The sequence below is a fragment of the Notolepis coatsorum genome (assembly GCF_963971535.1).
Source record: "Notolepis coatsorum genome assembly, chromosome: 3".
NCBI lineage: Eukaryota > Metazoa > Chordata > Actinopteri > Aulopiformes > Paralepididae > Notolepis > Notolepis coatsorum.
The window spans coordinates 21,547,313-21,561,605 of record NC_140167.1 but is presented as its reverse complement, the minus strand read 5'-3'; the positions used below and the strand labels follow the sequence as shown (position 1 = coordinate 21,561,605).

Sequence of the window (14,293 nt, the reverse complement as noted above, 5' to 3'; positions counted from 1 at the left end):
CTGGATGAAAGAAGCAGAAACTGACCTCGTAAGGTTTTCTACTGCCACGGCAACAGTGTGTGAACTAGTTTCAAGTTTCAAGTTTCTTTAATAGTTGTCATACAGAAGTACAGAATACTTTTATACAAAATGCTTCTTACTGTTACGCTCCAGAGACTGTGCAAGACAAGATAAGTATGAAATAAAATAACATAGTATAGCATGTAAATTAGAAGTAAAAAAAATGAGGTCACAGTGTTCAGTATAGACATATGTACAATGTTCGATGCAGAATAGACGTAACTGAGTTACCATATAATATACAATACTGTGTAGTGTACTAATATACAATACTATATAGTGCAAGGCAGAAATAGGATGAGGTGCAATTTAGGTACAATTTACAGTAGGTGTACGAGTTGTAGTGCAAATCCTTTATCAATAAATATAAGTGTGTTTGTGTGATCTAAAGTGTGGAGAGTGGGTGCTGCAGTGTGTTGTTTGTTTAAGTGAGTGTGTGTGTGTGGGTGTGTGTGCTGTGTGCATTTGATGGTTGTTGCATAGTGTTTATTGTTCGTTTAGCAGCCTGATGGCCTGGGGATAGAAGCTTCTTCTGAGTCTTTCTGTGCTCGCCTTAAGACTCCGGTATCGCTTGCCTGACCGCAGCAGTTCAAAGAGGCAGTTGTTCGGGTGGCTCGAGTCCTTAATAATTCTCTTAGCCTTCCCCTTGCACCGCTTGTTGTAAATGTTCTGGAGGGTGGGAAGCCCCCCTCCAATTGTGCGTTCGGCTGAACGTGTCACTCTTTGTAGTCTGCTACTAGAGCTGGATAATGTGTGTTTTATGAATATGTTTCAATGAAAGACCAGTGCATGGACGTAATTTACAAGTAGACCTGTCACCTATGGATATGTAAGTGCAAGTCATTTTATCTACGAGGAGCTAGTCAGAATGAAGAGCACGTTCAGCCTAAGTCTCAACACACACACACACGGCTGGATAATTTCTCATAGATTCTCTTATTTTTGTGGAAATAATTGTAAATAAACAATAAATACTGTGTTCTGTTTAGTACGTTCCATATCTTTGCGAGTGCTTTTTTCCCCACGCAATGCAGATATCATTATTGTTTATTGTTTAAAAGGATCCCCATTAGCTGCCACCTAGTGGCGAGCTATAGTCTTCCTATATGGGGTCCACACAGAAAGACAACACAAAACATAACAATACATGAGATACATTATGACAATCACAATTCACTTAATTAACAATGATAATCTAAAAACAGTAAAACATTGTAGACATCTTTATAAACATCAGAATGCGCGTTCACACGAACGGTCATGTTGTGAAGGATCAAATTAAACCGAATATATATATTTATTTATATATATATATTTAATAGTATTTGTATATCGTTTGATATCCCCTGTATATTCCTTGTACAATATGCACTGAATATCCCTTTAGTCTACTAAACAGCCCATAATAGTTTCATTCTACCATTGGATGAGAACCTGGCGCCAGCAGCCATACCCCTAGGTTCAAGTTCAATCGTGCCGCCCAACATGTCGTGGCAAGCCCGGTTCCGCGTAGGAATACGTCTGGCGAAATACGAATGGTACTATTTGTTCACAGCGCATATATATATGGCGCAAGTAAAGTAGAACTTTCTTTTAGTCCATTAGTTCTTTACCCTCCAACCGAGTAACAGACGCGAAGCCTCACCCACGACGCACGTGTGGTGCAGTAAGGCCTACTTGGCCTTAGAATAGGCATTGAGATATCGTGTGGATTAATAGTTGAATTGTCATAGTTTGGCACTATACCGTCGAGTTGGACGTATTTCTATTAAGCTAATAATAGTCTATTATGTATAGTGCATCGTTCGGTTAGAGTTATAAAGTTATCAGTACCCCCATCGTTCCTGACGTTATTTGGAGTCTTAACCAGGCTGGGCAGACCACTAGTGGTGCTTGCATCCGAGGAGCTCCGGGCCAGGACGAGGAGACCTGTACATTGGATTACTTTACCCGGACGACGGCGAGCCTTCCACGGCTTGGATTATGCTTTGGGTGCTTTGATTATTCCATGGATAACGGCCAACACTGCTGAGTGTTGGAACTACCCCCCGGAGACGAGTCCAGGTGAGACGGCGCTCTACACCAGTGAGGTCGCCTCACGTCTCTCCGTTGTGGACCGGCAGCTACCGTCCACCAGAGGGTCCAGCTGTATTCATCTGCGGACCGAGGTTCTGTGGGCACTGTGTTCAAGACTTTGAATTCTCCCAAGAAATCGTCGGCCAGATGGGATACCGCCAGTGGCTCTTCTAACCCCCCCCTCCTATACTGTCTTACAACCAGCGGGACCCCCCCCCCCCTTAGTGTATCCAGCTATAATCATTTAAGTACCATCGCTATAGTTTCCTAAAGAACCGGGTTGTATACTTACTCCCTGCGTAACCAGAGATTGGACATTCAATGTTGATTTACCTACGAATACTCATTTGCCATACAAGTGCATTTCAAATCATAAATGTAAACAAGTGAACGTTGTATATACCTTTTGCTATATTAAATATTCGATTTGTACATTTGTGTGGACTTCGTTTCATCAGGTGGGAAAGTGTTCATCATATCTATATCATGTACTGGATGGCCAGAAGTTAAAGTACAAGAGGTAGTGGTTTAATAATACCATACTTATCAATACAGTCAGGGAATTGTACCCCTCAGTTACAATTGGTCCTTCGAGCCGGAGGGTAACTAGTGTAATATTAATATAGTGTTATTAATATTAAAATGGCCTATGATGAACACTCCACGAAACGGTCCTCCTAACGTAGAACGCCCGCGGCGCAGACGACAGCCACCTCAGTACTTAGAGGCTTACGCTGTCAGTCAACTACCTAGCCTTCGACAAACGGTAAACGCGGTAAAAGTAGAAAGTAAAATTATGTCTGACCTTAACGACCAGGTTTCCCCGACCACAGAGGCCCTAGTAGGTTCTAATGTAACTGACCAAGCTCACGGTTGGGACCAGGAGGGAGCTGACATGCCTTTACCCCCCGCCAATACCGAAGAAGTAGTCCCCGACCAGCCCCGGGAGGAAGACAACCCTACAGAGAGAGAACTCTGCACGGAAGAAGAGGAGGAGAGCGCCGAGGAAATAGAGCTCCAGGACTCCCCAACGAGTACACCCAGGAGCGGCTCACCCAGGAGCGGCTCACCTCCACAACCGCCTTCCCCCAGCGAAGCGGAGAGGATGCTACAACAGGCGTTCCTCGTCAGCCTGACAGCCTCTACCGAACGCGATCGACTTCAGGGTGAACGCGATCAACTCCAAGCGCAACAACGGAGCGAACAAGAGCGCATACGCCTGGAGATGAGACGCCTTCAGACGGAAGAGAATATGGCAAGAGACCGAGCAGACACCCAGCGTGCCGCTGCCGGTGCCCAAAGAGACGCAGAGCGCGAACTCGCTCTCATCCAGCGCGAAGCCGAGCGCGACAGACTACAAGCCGAGCGCAACAAGTTACAAGCGCAGCTCATGGAGCAGCTGATCCTCAAGGCAACACCCTCTCCCTCCGCCAGGGGTTCAAGGAACTCGTCGAGACAACAGTCAAGGGCAGCGTCTCCTAACCGAGCAAGCGACCCTGAACTTGATCAACAGACCAAGCCTATACCCCCCGCAGACCCCCTTCCCAGACCGGTCCAAGCGAGACCCAGCTACAAGGAAGGAGCGGCATACACTGCGGAGAAGCTAAATAAACGATTACAGGATCTGGAAGACCTGATAGAGGAAGAAGAGGGAGAGGAGGAGAACCAAGCCCGACGACAGCACAGTACTCCACCGGACCAGGAGGTCCAGTACAGCCCAGGCTATACCCCCGCGGCGCTGCGCTACAGACCCCCGACTCTATTCACGGGTGAGCACGACGCACGACCAGCCCCGAGGAATAGCACCTGGACCAGCGGGCCATGGTACCCTGTCGGTACCAGCCCACAGAGAGGCGCAAGAGGGGACTCGCCTAGGAGGTCTCTCCCCCAACGCTCGCCGATGTATCAGCCATCCACGGCGTCATACATTGCCACGCCGTCGTTCCCAGACTTCACCTATGAGAATCGAGCACAGTACACGGAGCTCCGGATGTGCTTAGAGACAATGATGGTGGATGTCGCTGATGAACGTCACAAGTATGCAATATTACTGAAGCACCTGAAAGTACCGCGAGCGCACAATATAGCGCTAGCCTATGCCACCTCTACGACCCCATACACAGCGGCCCTAGCAGCGCTGGACCAGAGATATGGACGTATATGGGATTACGTAATCCAAGAGATAAGACATATTGATCGCCTACCCCCAGCAACAGACAATCGCTCATTAGACGACCTGTCAATCAAAGTGCAGTCCCTGGTAGGGATGCTGGGAGCGCAACGGGAAAAGGGCATGCATGAGCTATACGCCAACTCTAACGTCGAGAGGATTTTGGAGAAGCTGCCACCCGCAAGACAAGAGCGTTTTAGGCGGCAGAGGGACTACCGGGATCCTAACGGCCCCGAACCATCCCTCCTTGATCTAGCCGACTTCCTGGCGAGAGAAGTCAGCAGCTTACGACTGGATACGTTCGGGCGGAGCACGCCAAGCTCCAGAGAGGGACCCAGGAGAATAAATGATGGAAGAAGATCGGTGACTGTCATGCACCAATCAGAGTCAGTACCGAGCAGTAAGAGCCACAGTACCCCCTCGAGAAAAGAGAAGTGGAAGATGGCGTGCCCCTACTGTGAGAAAGAACACTGGCTGTCACAATGTGACCTGTTCACAAAGATGAATGCAGAAGAAGTGAGTCAATGGATAAAGTCCAACAGGCGCTGTTACCGATGTGCGCGCAGTCACATGGCAGCCGAATGCCGCCTAAAGAAAAGGTGCAGTCGGTGCGACGGAGCCCATCTAGATATACTACACGACAGTAACAGAAGACGGCCTTCACCTGCACCATCGAGCGGCACCAAGGCAAGTGTCATGTACATTGACCCCGCCAGCAGCAGCGGCGCCCAAGTGCTCTAAAGGTAGTCCGTGTGACATTGAGCTACCAAGATAAAGTCATGGACACTTACGCCGTCCTTGATGACGGGTCAGAGAAGACCCTTCTGCTCGCGTCCGCTGCGGCCCAGCTGGGACTGCGGGGGAGCGAGAACGAAATGACGATTCGGACAATAAGAAGAGATTTAAAGACGATAAAGGGCGAGAATGTCTCCTTCACTATCGCAGCAAACGGGCAGCCAGAGCGACGGTATAGGATTACAAATGCTTTCACCAGCCAAGAAATAAGACTATCGCAGTACACCTACCCTATCGCCAAGTTGATGGATAAATATGTGCACCTGCGACAACTACCTATCCCGCTCATAGACGGCGCTACCCCGACCCTGCTGATAGGCTCCGACCATGCAGAACTCATAGTCCCGATTGACCGGGTCCATACAGGACCCCGAGGCTGTCCTGCAGCAGTCGAGACCCGCCTAGGGTGGACACTACAAGGCCCCCTCGCTAAATCTCTCAACCGAACAGCAGCCACTAGCTGCCTCCACTCCAGAACGACAGAAGACACCACTCTCCTGCAGCATGTCGAGAGGCTATGGACACTAGAGACAATGCCCTTTAAGAACGAAAAGAAAGATATTCGTTCTAAAGAAGACATTTACGCCATCAACCTACTCGAGCAAGGGACAAAGAGAGTCACAGTCGGCGGAGTGATGAGATACGCAACTCCACTCCTGAGGCGAGAGGGAATGCCCACCTTTCACGCAGAGAAAGACGCCACGGAGCGCTATCTATTGAACACAGAGCGGCGCCTAGCCAAAGACCCCGCTCAAGAGAGTGTGTACCGCGCTGAGATTGAGAAGCTAATCACAGCGGGACACGTGACAAAGATTGACATTAAAGAGGCCGATCAGACGACCGAATCATGGTACGTGCCGCATCACAAGGTCCACCACAACGGCAAGGATCGCATTGTGTTTAACTGCAGCTACCAGATCGGATCCCAAAATCTGAATAAAGAGCTCTTGCCCGGCCCCACACTCGGCCCCTCCCTACTAGGCGTGCTACTGCGCTTCCGCCAGGACAAGGTGGCTATCAGCGGGGATATCAAAGGGATGTTCCTGCAGGTGAGACTAGTGGAGGAGGACAAGCCCCTGCTGCGGTTCCTATGGAGAGAGAGGATCGGAGATGAGAACCCAGCCATCTACCAGTGGGAAGTACTCCCCTTCGGAACCACATGCAGCCCGTGCTGTGCTACATTTGCACTACAGAAACACGTCGCAGAGGACCCAGCAGCAGATGAAGAGGTCCGACACAGTGTGAAGAACAGTTTCTACGTGGACAACTGTTTACAAAGCGTTTCGACTCAAGAAGAAGCCGAGGCTCTCCTAATCAAGCTACGCGCCTCCCTGATCAAAGGCGGCTTTGATCTCAGGCAGTGGGCCAGCAGTGACCCGCACGTATTGCGCAGCCTCTCCCCCGCGGACAAGGCTGCCAGCAGCGAGACCTGGATGGCGACCATCCCAGGAGAAGCCCAAGAAATGACACTAGGACTAGTCTGGCGCTTCAAAACAGACTCGCTCCACTACAGACACAAACCCCTGACTCCAGAGCAGGGAAGGTCGACGGCGACACCGACCACCAGACGGAGTGTGTACAGAACACTCGCCAGACAATATGACCCGTTGGGATGTATTCTACCTTACACCACCAGGGCAAAGATGATTGTACGAGCACTATGGGACAAGGACCAGGGCTGGGACGACCCAATACCCGCACACCTTGCCTCAACATGGAGAGAGTGGGAGACGGAACTCCGCCCACTCCCAGGCGTCAATATACGCCGCAGCTACTTCCCATCCACAGTGAGGCCAGAGACATGCAAGATTGATCTACACGTCTTCAGCGACGCCTCCGAAGTAGCCTATGGATCGGTGGCCTACTTGCGTGCCCAAGAGAAGGGAGGAAAGATACACGCTGCTTTCATCCTGGCTCGCTCAAGAATAGCCCCACGAAAGCAACAATCTATCCCGCGTCTAGAGCTCTGCGCAGCCCTAGCAGGAGCGCATCTAGCCACGTTAATCCAACGTGAACTCACCATTCCGGTGCACAGAACAATCTTGTGGTCAGATTCCACGACAGTACTCACATGGATCAAGTCTGATTCATGCAGATACAAAGTCTTCGTGGGAGTCAGAGTCACCGAGATTCAAGAGTTAACAGAAGCAGCGAGCTGGCGGTATGTGGACACCAAACACAACTCAGCTGACGTCATCACCCGGGGAATGTCTCTGGATGACCTCACCCGTCGCAACATCTACAGTGACGGACCAGAATTCCTCAAGCTCCCGGAAGAAGAGTGGCCTACGCCCACCCCACGGGAAGCAAGTAACGAGGAGGCTGAGAACAAGAAACCTATGTTCTGTGGACTGAGCACAGTCGCCTCCACAGACCCCAACATAGATGACTGCATTACCCTAGAGAGTGCGCAGCAAAAGACATTCCTGTGGCACCACCCAGAGATTCAGTCCACCACTGACATTTCAGCAGCTGACTACGAAGAAGCAGAACTTCTTCTACTACAACGAGCCCAGAGAGACTCGTTCCCCGATGAGCTAGACTGTCTACAGGGAGGAAAGCCCGTCCCATCAGACAGCAGACTGCTCCACCTGGCACCCGAGAGTGACGCCCATAATCTCATCAGAGTGGGTGGTCGCCTGCGGCGAGCCCCCGATCTACCGGATGACATTAAGTACCCGATAGTCTTGAACAGCCGACACAAGGTCACAGAGCTGATCATAAAGAAATACGACGAGGATGTACACCACGCAGGAGCAGAGAGAGTCTTCGCAGAGATCAGACGTCGCTATTGGATACTTCAAGGAAGAGAAGCGGTGCGACGCTTCCAGCGAACCTGTCTAGACTGCCGAAAGTGGCGCGCGCAGCCCAGCATACCACGGATGGCTGACCTACCCCCCTGTCGCCTCCGACTCGGCGACAAGCCATTCCACTCCACAGGCATGGACTGTTTTGGCCCGTTGTATATAAAGAGAGGAAGAGGAACCGAGAAGCGGTGGGGTATTGTATTCAAATGCATGACCACCAGAGCGATACATATCGAGCTCCTTCCGACCATGAGCACAGACTCATTTCTTATGGCCTTCCGAAGATTCACATCACGGAAAGGAAAACCGTCTACATTGTTGTCTGATCACGGGACAAACTTCAAAGGCGGAGAAAGAGAGCTGAGAGAGAGCTTCCAAGCTATGGGCCCAGAACTTAAGACCCACCTAGCTCCATCCCAGATTGACTTCCAGTTTAATCCCCCGAACGCACCTCACTTCGGTGGAACTTGGGAACGAGAAGTACGTTCTATAAAGACAGCCCTGTACGCCGTGCTTGGGGCCCAGACTGTGGCGGAGGAAGTCCTAATGACAGTCCTCACGGAGATCGAGGGAGTATTGAACTCAAAGCCCCTCGGTTACGTCTCCAGTGATGTAGCAGATGTCGACCCAGTCACCCCCAACACACTCTTAATGGGGCGGCTGGACCCCGCGCTACCCCAGACAATGTACAGGCCTGAAGAAGCGAACGGCCGAAGAATGTGGAGGTACAGTCAAGTACTAGCTGACAAGTTTTGGAGCAGCTTCCTACTCCACTACCTACCGTCTCTACAGACCCGCCAGAAGTGGGTAAAAGAGAGAGACAATTTGACAGAAGGAACAGTCGTCATGATTATCGACCAGTCACTACCCAGAGCTATGTGGCCGGCTGGCCGCGTAAGCAAAGTGATCACCGGTGCCGATGGCAAGGTCCGAGCAGCTGAAGTACTCGTCCAAGGGCGAACTTACACACGACCCGTGGCGAGGCTAATAGAACTGCCCCGACTCCCAGATACTATCGATGATGACCATGACCCCATGACTTTGTGAGTTGACTGACCCTTACAGCGGACCTTGAGTGGTAGACAGTGCGGTTAATCTGTCTCTGCTTAGCTAATTAGGTGGGACTAATTAGGGGGCGGCTGTTGTGAAGGATCAGATTAAACCGAATATATATATTTATTTATATATATATATTTAATAGTATTTGTATATCGTTTGATATCCCCTGTATATTCCTTGTACAATATGCACTGAATATCCCTTTAGTCTACTAAACAGCCCATAATAGTTTCATTCTACCATTGGATGAGAACCTGGCGCCAGCAGCCATACCCCTAGGTTCAAGTTCAATCGTGCCGCCCAACATGTCGTGGCAAGCCCGGTTCCGCGTAGGAATACGTCTGGCGAAATACGAATGGTACTATTTGTTCACAGCGCATATATATATGGCGCAAGTAAAGTAGAACTTTCTTTTAGTCCATTAGTTCTTTACCCTCCAACCGAGTAACAGACGCGAAGCCTCACCCACGACGCACGTGTGGTGCAGTAAGGCCTACTTGGCCTCAGAATAGGCATTGAGATATCGTGTGGATTAATAGTTGAATTGTCATAGTTTGGCACTATACCGTCGAGTTGGACGTATTTCTATTAAGCTAATAATAGTCTATTATGTATAGTGCATCGTTCGGTTAGAGTTATAAAGTTATCAGTACCCCCATCGTTCCTGACGTTATTTGGAGTCTTAACCAGGCTGGGCAGACCACTAGTGGTGCTTGCATCCGAGGAGCTCCGGGCCAGGACGAGGAGACCTGTACATTGGATTACTTTACCCGGACGACGGCGAGCCTTCCACGGCTTGGATTATGCTTTGGGTGCTTTGATTATTCCATGGATAACGGCCAACACTGCTGAGTGTTGGAACTACCCCCCGGAGACGAGTCCAGGTGAGACGGCGCTCTACACCAGTGAGGTCGCCTCACGTCTCTCCGTTGTGGACCGGCAGCTACCGTCCACCAGAGGGTCCAGCTGTATTCATCTGCGGACCGAGGTTCTGTGGGCACCGTGTTCAAGACTTTGAATTCTCCCAAGAAATCGTCGGCCAGATGGGATACCGCCAGCGGCTCTTCTAACCCCCCCCTCCTACTGTCTTACAACCAGCGGGACCCCCCCCCCCCCCTTAGTGTATCCAGCTATAATCATTTAAGTACCATCGCTATAGTTTCCTAAAGAACCGGGTTGTATACTTACTCCCTGCGTAACCAGAGATTGGACATTCAATGTTGATTTACCTACGAATACTCATTTGCCATACAAGTGCATTTCAAATCATAAATGTAAACAAGTGAACGTTGTATATACCTTTTGCTATATTAAATATTCGATTTGTACATTTGTGTGGACTTCGTTTCATCAGGTGGGAAAGTGTTCATCATATCTATATCATGTACTGGATGGCCAGAAGTTAAAGTACAAGAGGTAGTGGTTTAATAATACCATACTTATCAATACAGTCAGGGAATTGTACCCCTCAGTTACAGGTCACGTGGGGGCAGTCCGATTTCGGCAGGCAGTCCTTTTTCGGCACAACACCGGTCTTGAATACTACAGCACTGCTACCATGTCAAATAAGGTTAAAAGACTAGTAGCGATTAAAGGATGTGCGATCAAAAATCGCTCTCCGTGACATGGAATGACATTTTTCTTTCCGTTAATCTAACGAACTCACCGATGTCGATGTACTTTGAATCCAGTGGAGTCCCAATGGAGTTGCACAGAACCAACACGTACTGCAAAACAGACATTAATTGGGCCACGTTATCCTCAGCGCTGAATGGTAATGTGACAAAACAAAACGGTCCTTATTTTGGGTGTGTGGGTTTTGACTGGTACTTTACCATGGCACGACTCCCAGTCTCAGTCTCAGTATCCTCCTTTGTAGCAATGAATTAGAAACAAAGACACAGGGGCGCGAGACATGCAGAGAAACATGTGGATGTGATCCAGTATCATTACAGCTTCCATGCTATTTCTCTTACAGTAAACAGTGCTTAGATCAGTGGTTCTCAACTGGTCTAGCCTCGGGACCCAACATTTTTCTTAGTCATTAAGTCGCGACCCAAATTTTTTAACCACTATGATTTATTTAAAAAAGAAAATTGCAGTAATACGCAATCTTTCATGCACTGTTAAAAACATGAAATAAACACAAAAAAGTGCAACAAAAGTGCAACTAGGGCTAAAAACCCAATGAAATAAAATAATAAATAATTATGCTTCTTAGCAGATTTCTTAGCTTAACATAACAGACCTAAGTTTGGGGGAACTAATGGGATAACTGCAGGGTTGCAACAAAAGTGCAACTAGGGCTAAAAACACAATGAAATAAAATAATAATAAATAATATATCCTTCTTAGCAGACTTCTTAGCTTAACATCCCAGGGAACTAATGGGATAACTGGGGATGTTGTTTGCTCCTGACAAGAGTCTCAAAATCTGGGGTGATGGTAGACAAAGCAACTCTGAGGTCATGCTCAATGTCCAATCTGTTCCTCTGCTTTGTCTTCAGCTGGACCAGAGCTGAGAAGCCACTTTCACAAAGATAGGTAGTGCAAAAAAAAAAAAAAAAAAAAAAAAAAAAATATTAAAAAAGAATATATATATATATATATTTTTTTTAACTTTTTTTTTTACACTTTTACACACACATCCGTGACCCACTCAAAATGGCCCACTTTTGGGTCGCGACCCACCAGTTGAGAAACACTGCTTAGATGATCTATAAAGATCTGGCTGTCGATATTAACATGTTCATATTTTTTTTTAGATTCATTAGAAAGCCGTAACCCGTTAAATAAGCAATAACGCAATTAATCGCATTACCCTTTTTGACCCCAACCGCCTTCCATAGCTTCGACATCCAGCTGGTGTGTTTATGTTCCTGATCACTCTGACATGCAAACCGGGAGAATAATGAATGTCCCTGAATATCTTGTTTCCTAACTGACTTTTTGGATTAAACCAAGTTGTATGAGCAAGGCAATATAAACAATAAAGACAAAATCTAAAAGGAAGTGGATTCCCCCACATGAAAATAAGAATCTGCCCACCCATCTACTCACCCATCTATCTATCTACCTACCATGATAGCCAGTCTGATCTTGTTTAAAATGTAAATAAAAAAATAAATAAACCACAGGAAATATTTTACACATAGTACATTATGTAAGCTTTTAATGTTTTCAGAAAATGTTTGAGTTCCCTTGCTGGGGAACGAACCTGGGGGTGCTTGCATGGGAGGCGAACCCTAACCCTAACTGTCGAACCCTAACCTTAACCATAGCGCTAACTTAAACATTAAAACAAACCACAATCATAGTATTACTGTGTTTGTATCAGGGTGGGTGGTTTAGTCTAGTGGTGAGAGGAACTCGCCCGCGACCACATTGTTGGTTTGTCTCCCGGTCATGGTTTGTTTTGGACTTTTGCCGATACAAAAAGTAAATATATGACATATACAACACGTAAATATATTACTCATGGCTATAACATAAGGTATTTTTCCTGTGGTGGATTGGGTTTTCTCACGAGACCTCGACAGCACAGGGGGTGTAACGGTACCTGTGGGTGCGACTCGTCTGCCTTGGTGGCCAGGATGCAGAAGTCTCCTGAGGTGGTGATGGACATCAGGCTCTTCACATACTTGACAAACTTCTCGTTGTTCTTGGTGTCCCAGAATACCACGCAGTACTCCTGGCGCTCCGGCTTGGTGTAGGCGTACACCACCGTGCTGGAGCAGTAGCCCCACTGGTTGGAGAGGGAAACACGGAGAACGGGACGGGAGGAGAGGTATCGAACTGTTGGTTAGTGTGGGTTCACTTTGAGAAGACTAGACCTGACCTCGGCTAGACCGCTTTCTGATTTGTTAATAAAAACAGAGTCCAACTTCCATCCACAGCCGACTGATTTTTCTTTTGGATGGATATTTTGGGGGTATTACAGTCCTGCCTAGTCTGCTCCAATCAGAGCAATATCTTTGGTTACATGAAGCAAAAAGGCTCACACCACCCCTTTTGTCAACCTACATTCAAAGAAAAAAAACTCTACTTAAAGGGATATTTCACTTTAGTAGAACTTGTCAAGTTTCAGCAGTCTTACCTCTATCTAAGGTAATCTACAAGTAAGTAAATTAGTGACCACTGCTGTCAACACAAGTGTCAGGCTCCTTACTTCCATTCACTTTGAAGATCGTGTCTAAATACTGAAGTATAAACAAAGTATACAGCTATATTATTCTGTGTAATACATTTGTCTGTCTTATTCGCATTAATTGATTTTGGGGACCTATAGTCTAAATATCATACTTCTGAAGTATAAACAAACTACTGCTGTGCAGATTTCAATAAAACAGACAATTCTGAGTCAATCATAGTTGATTGTTTTGGCATTTGACGTGTGTTTACATTTGAAAAATAAAAGCAGATCCGGTTGGTTGTACGTTTGAGTGTGTTGTGTATCTTTGCCTTGCATGAAATGTTTGGGGAGTGGTTACCATGGTTATGTGCTGCCTTGCTGGAGGAAAGATTCCAAACATTCAGTAAAGAAAACTGTTGGTCAAACTACACCTCAAGTGAGAAATAGTTCCTTTACTGATAATTAGCTAAGAAAACAATTTGACACTTTTGACACTGAAAAATGTATTACACAGAATAATATAGCTCTATACTTTGTTTATGCTTCAGAATCAGAAGTATGATATGTTGACACGGTCCTCAAAATGAATGAAAGTGAATCGCTAGCTTACTTGTAGATTACTTTAGATAGAGATAAGACTGCTGATATTTTTGTGAAAAAAGTGAAATATCCCTTTTAAAGTCAGAGATGAGATTGGAATAATCCACCAAACCTGGAAGAAACTCAAGGAAGCCTACCTTGTAATCTGGCCTAATGTTGGCAAAGTAGAGGTAGGAGTCCACTGCCAGGCCGATGCGGAGGCCCCCCCCCTCCCAGGCCACGGCTGTCATCTGCTTCCCGGGGACTTTAAGAGTTCTCAGATGCTGTTGAGAAAGAATCGACATGAGAGCAAAGACCTCGCTGTGTTTGTGAAAGAAAATAAAATGTTTTACACATAATCTCACACACATCCAAAAACATCCAAAACGGTTTTACACACATTCATTTAGTATGACGGTTATTGAGAGTAAATTGTTTAATTGAGCTGCAATTAACACAACGCAAGGATTCAATGTGCCCAATGTACATCACTCGTGGCCATATTGAAATGCATTTACTCTCAAAAACTGTCAAACTAAATGAACGTGTGCAAAACTGTTTTGAGAGTTTTTGGATGTGTGTGAGATTATGTGCAAGTGCCCCTTTAAGACAATA

General features: G+C 47.2%; 1 protein-coding gene across 3 annotated transcripts in view; it reads right to left on the bottom strand.

Annotated features, from left to right (window-relative positions):
- The window catches only part of wdr35 (WD repeat domain 35), a 69,343-nt gene that overhangs the window by 32,340 nt on the left and 22,710 nt on the right, over nt 1–14,293 (bottom strand). The window contains exons 9-12 of one of the 3 annotated variants that reach the window (XM_084310243.1): nt 13,837–13,962; nt 12,527–12,712; nt 10,803–10,838; nt 10,634–10,694 (exon numbers count right to left, since the gene is read on the bottom strand). In XM_084310243.1, the coding sequence (XP_084166369.1) occupies nt 10,634–10,694; nt 10,803–10,838; nt 12,527–12,712; nt 13,837–13,962 (409 nt within the window). Of the gene's footprint in view, nt 1–10,633; nt 10,735–10,802; nt 10,839–12,509; nt 12,713–13,836; nt 13,963–14,293 lie in introns of all 3 variants that reach the window. The other 2 variants (XM_084310245.1, XM_084310244.1) reach the window with 2 other exon arrangements.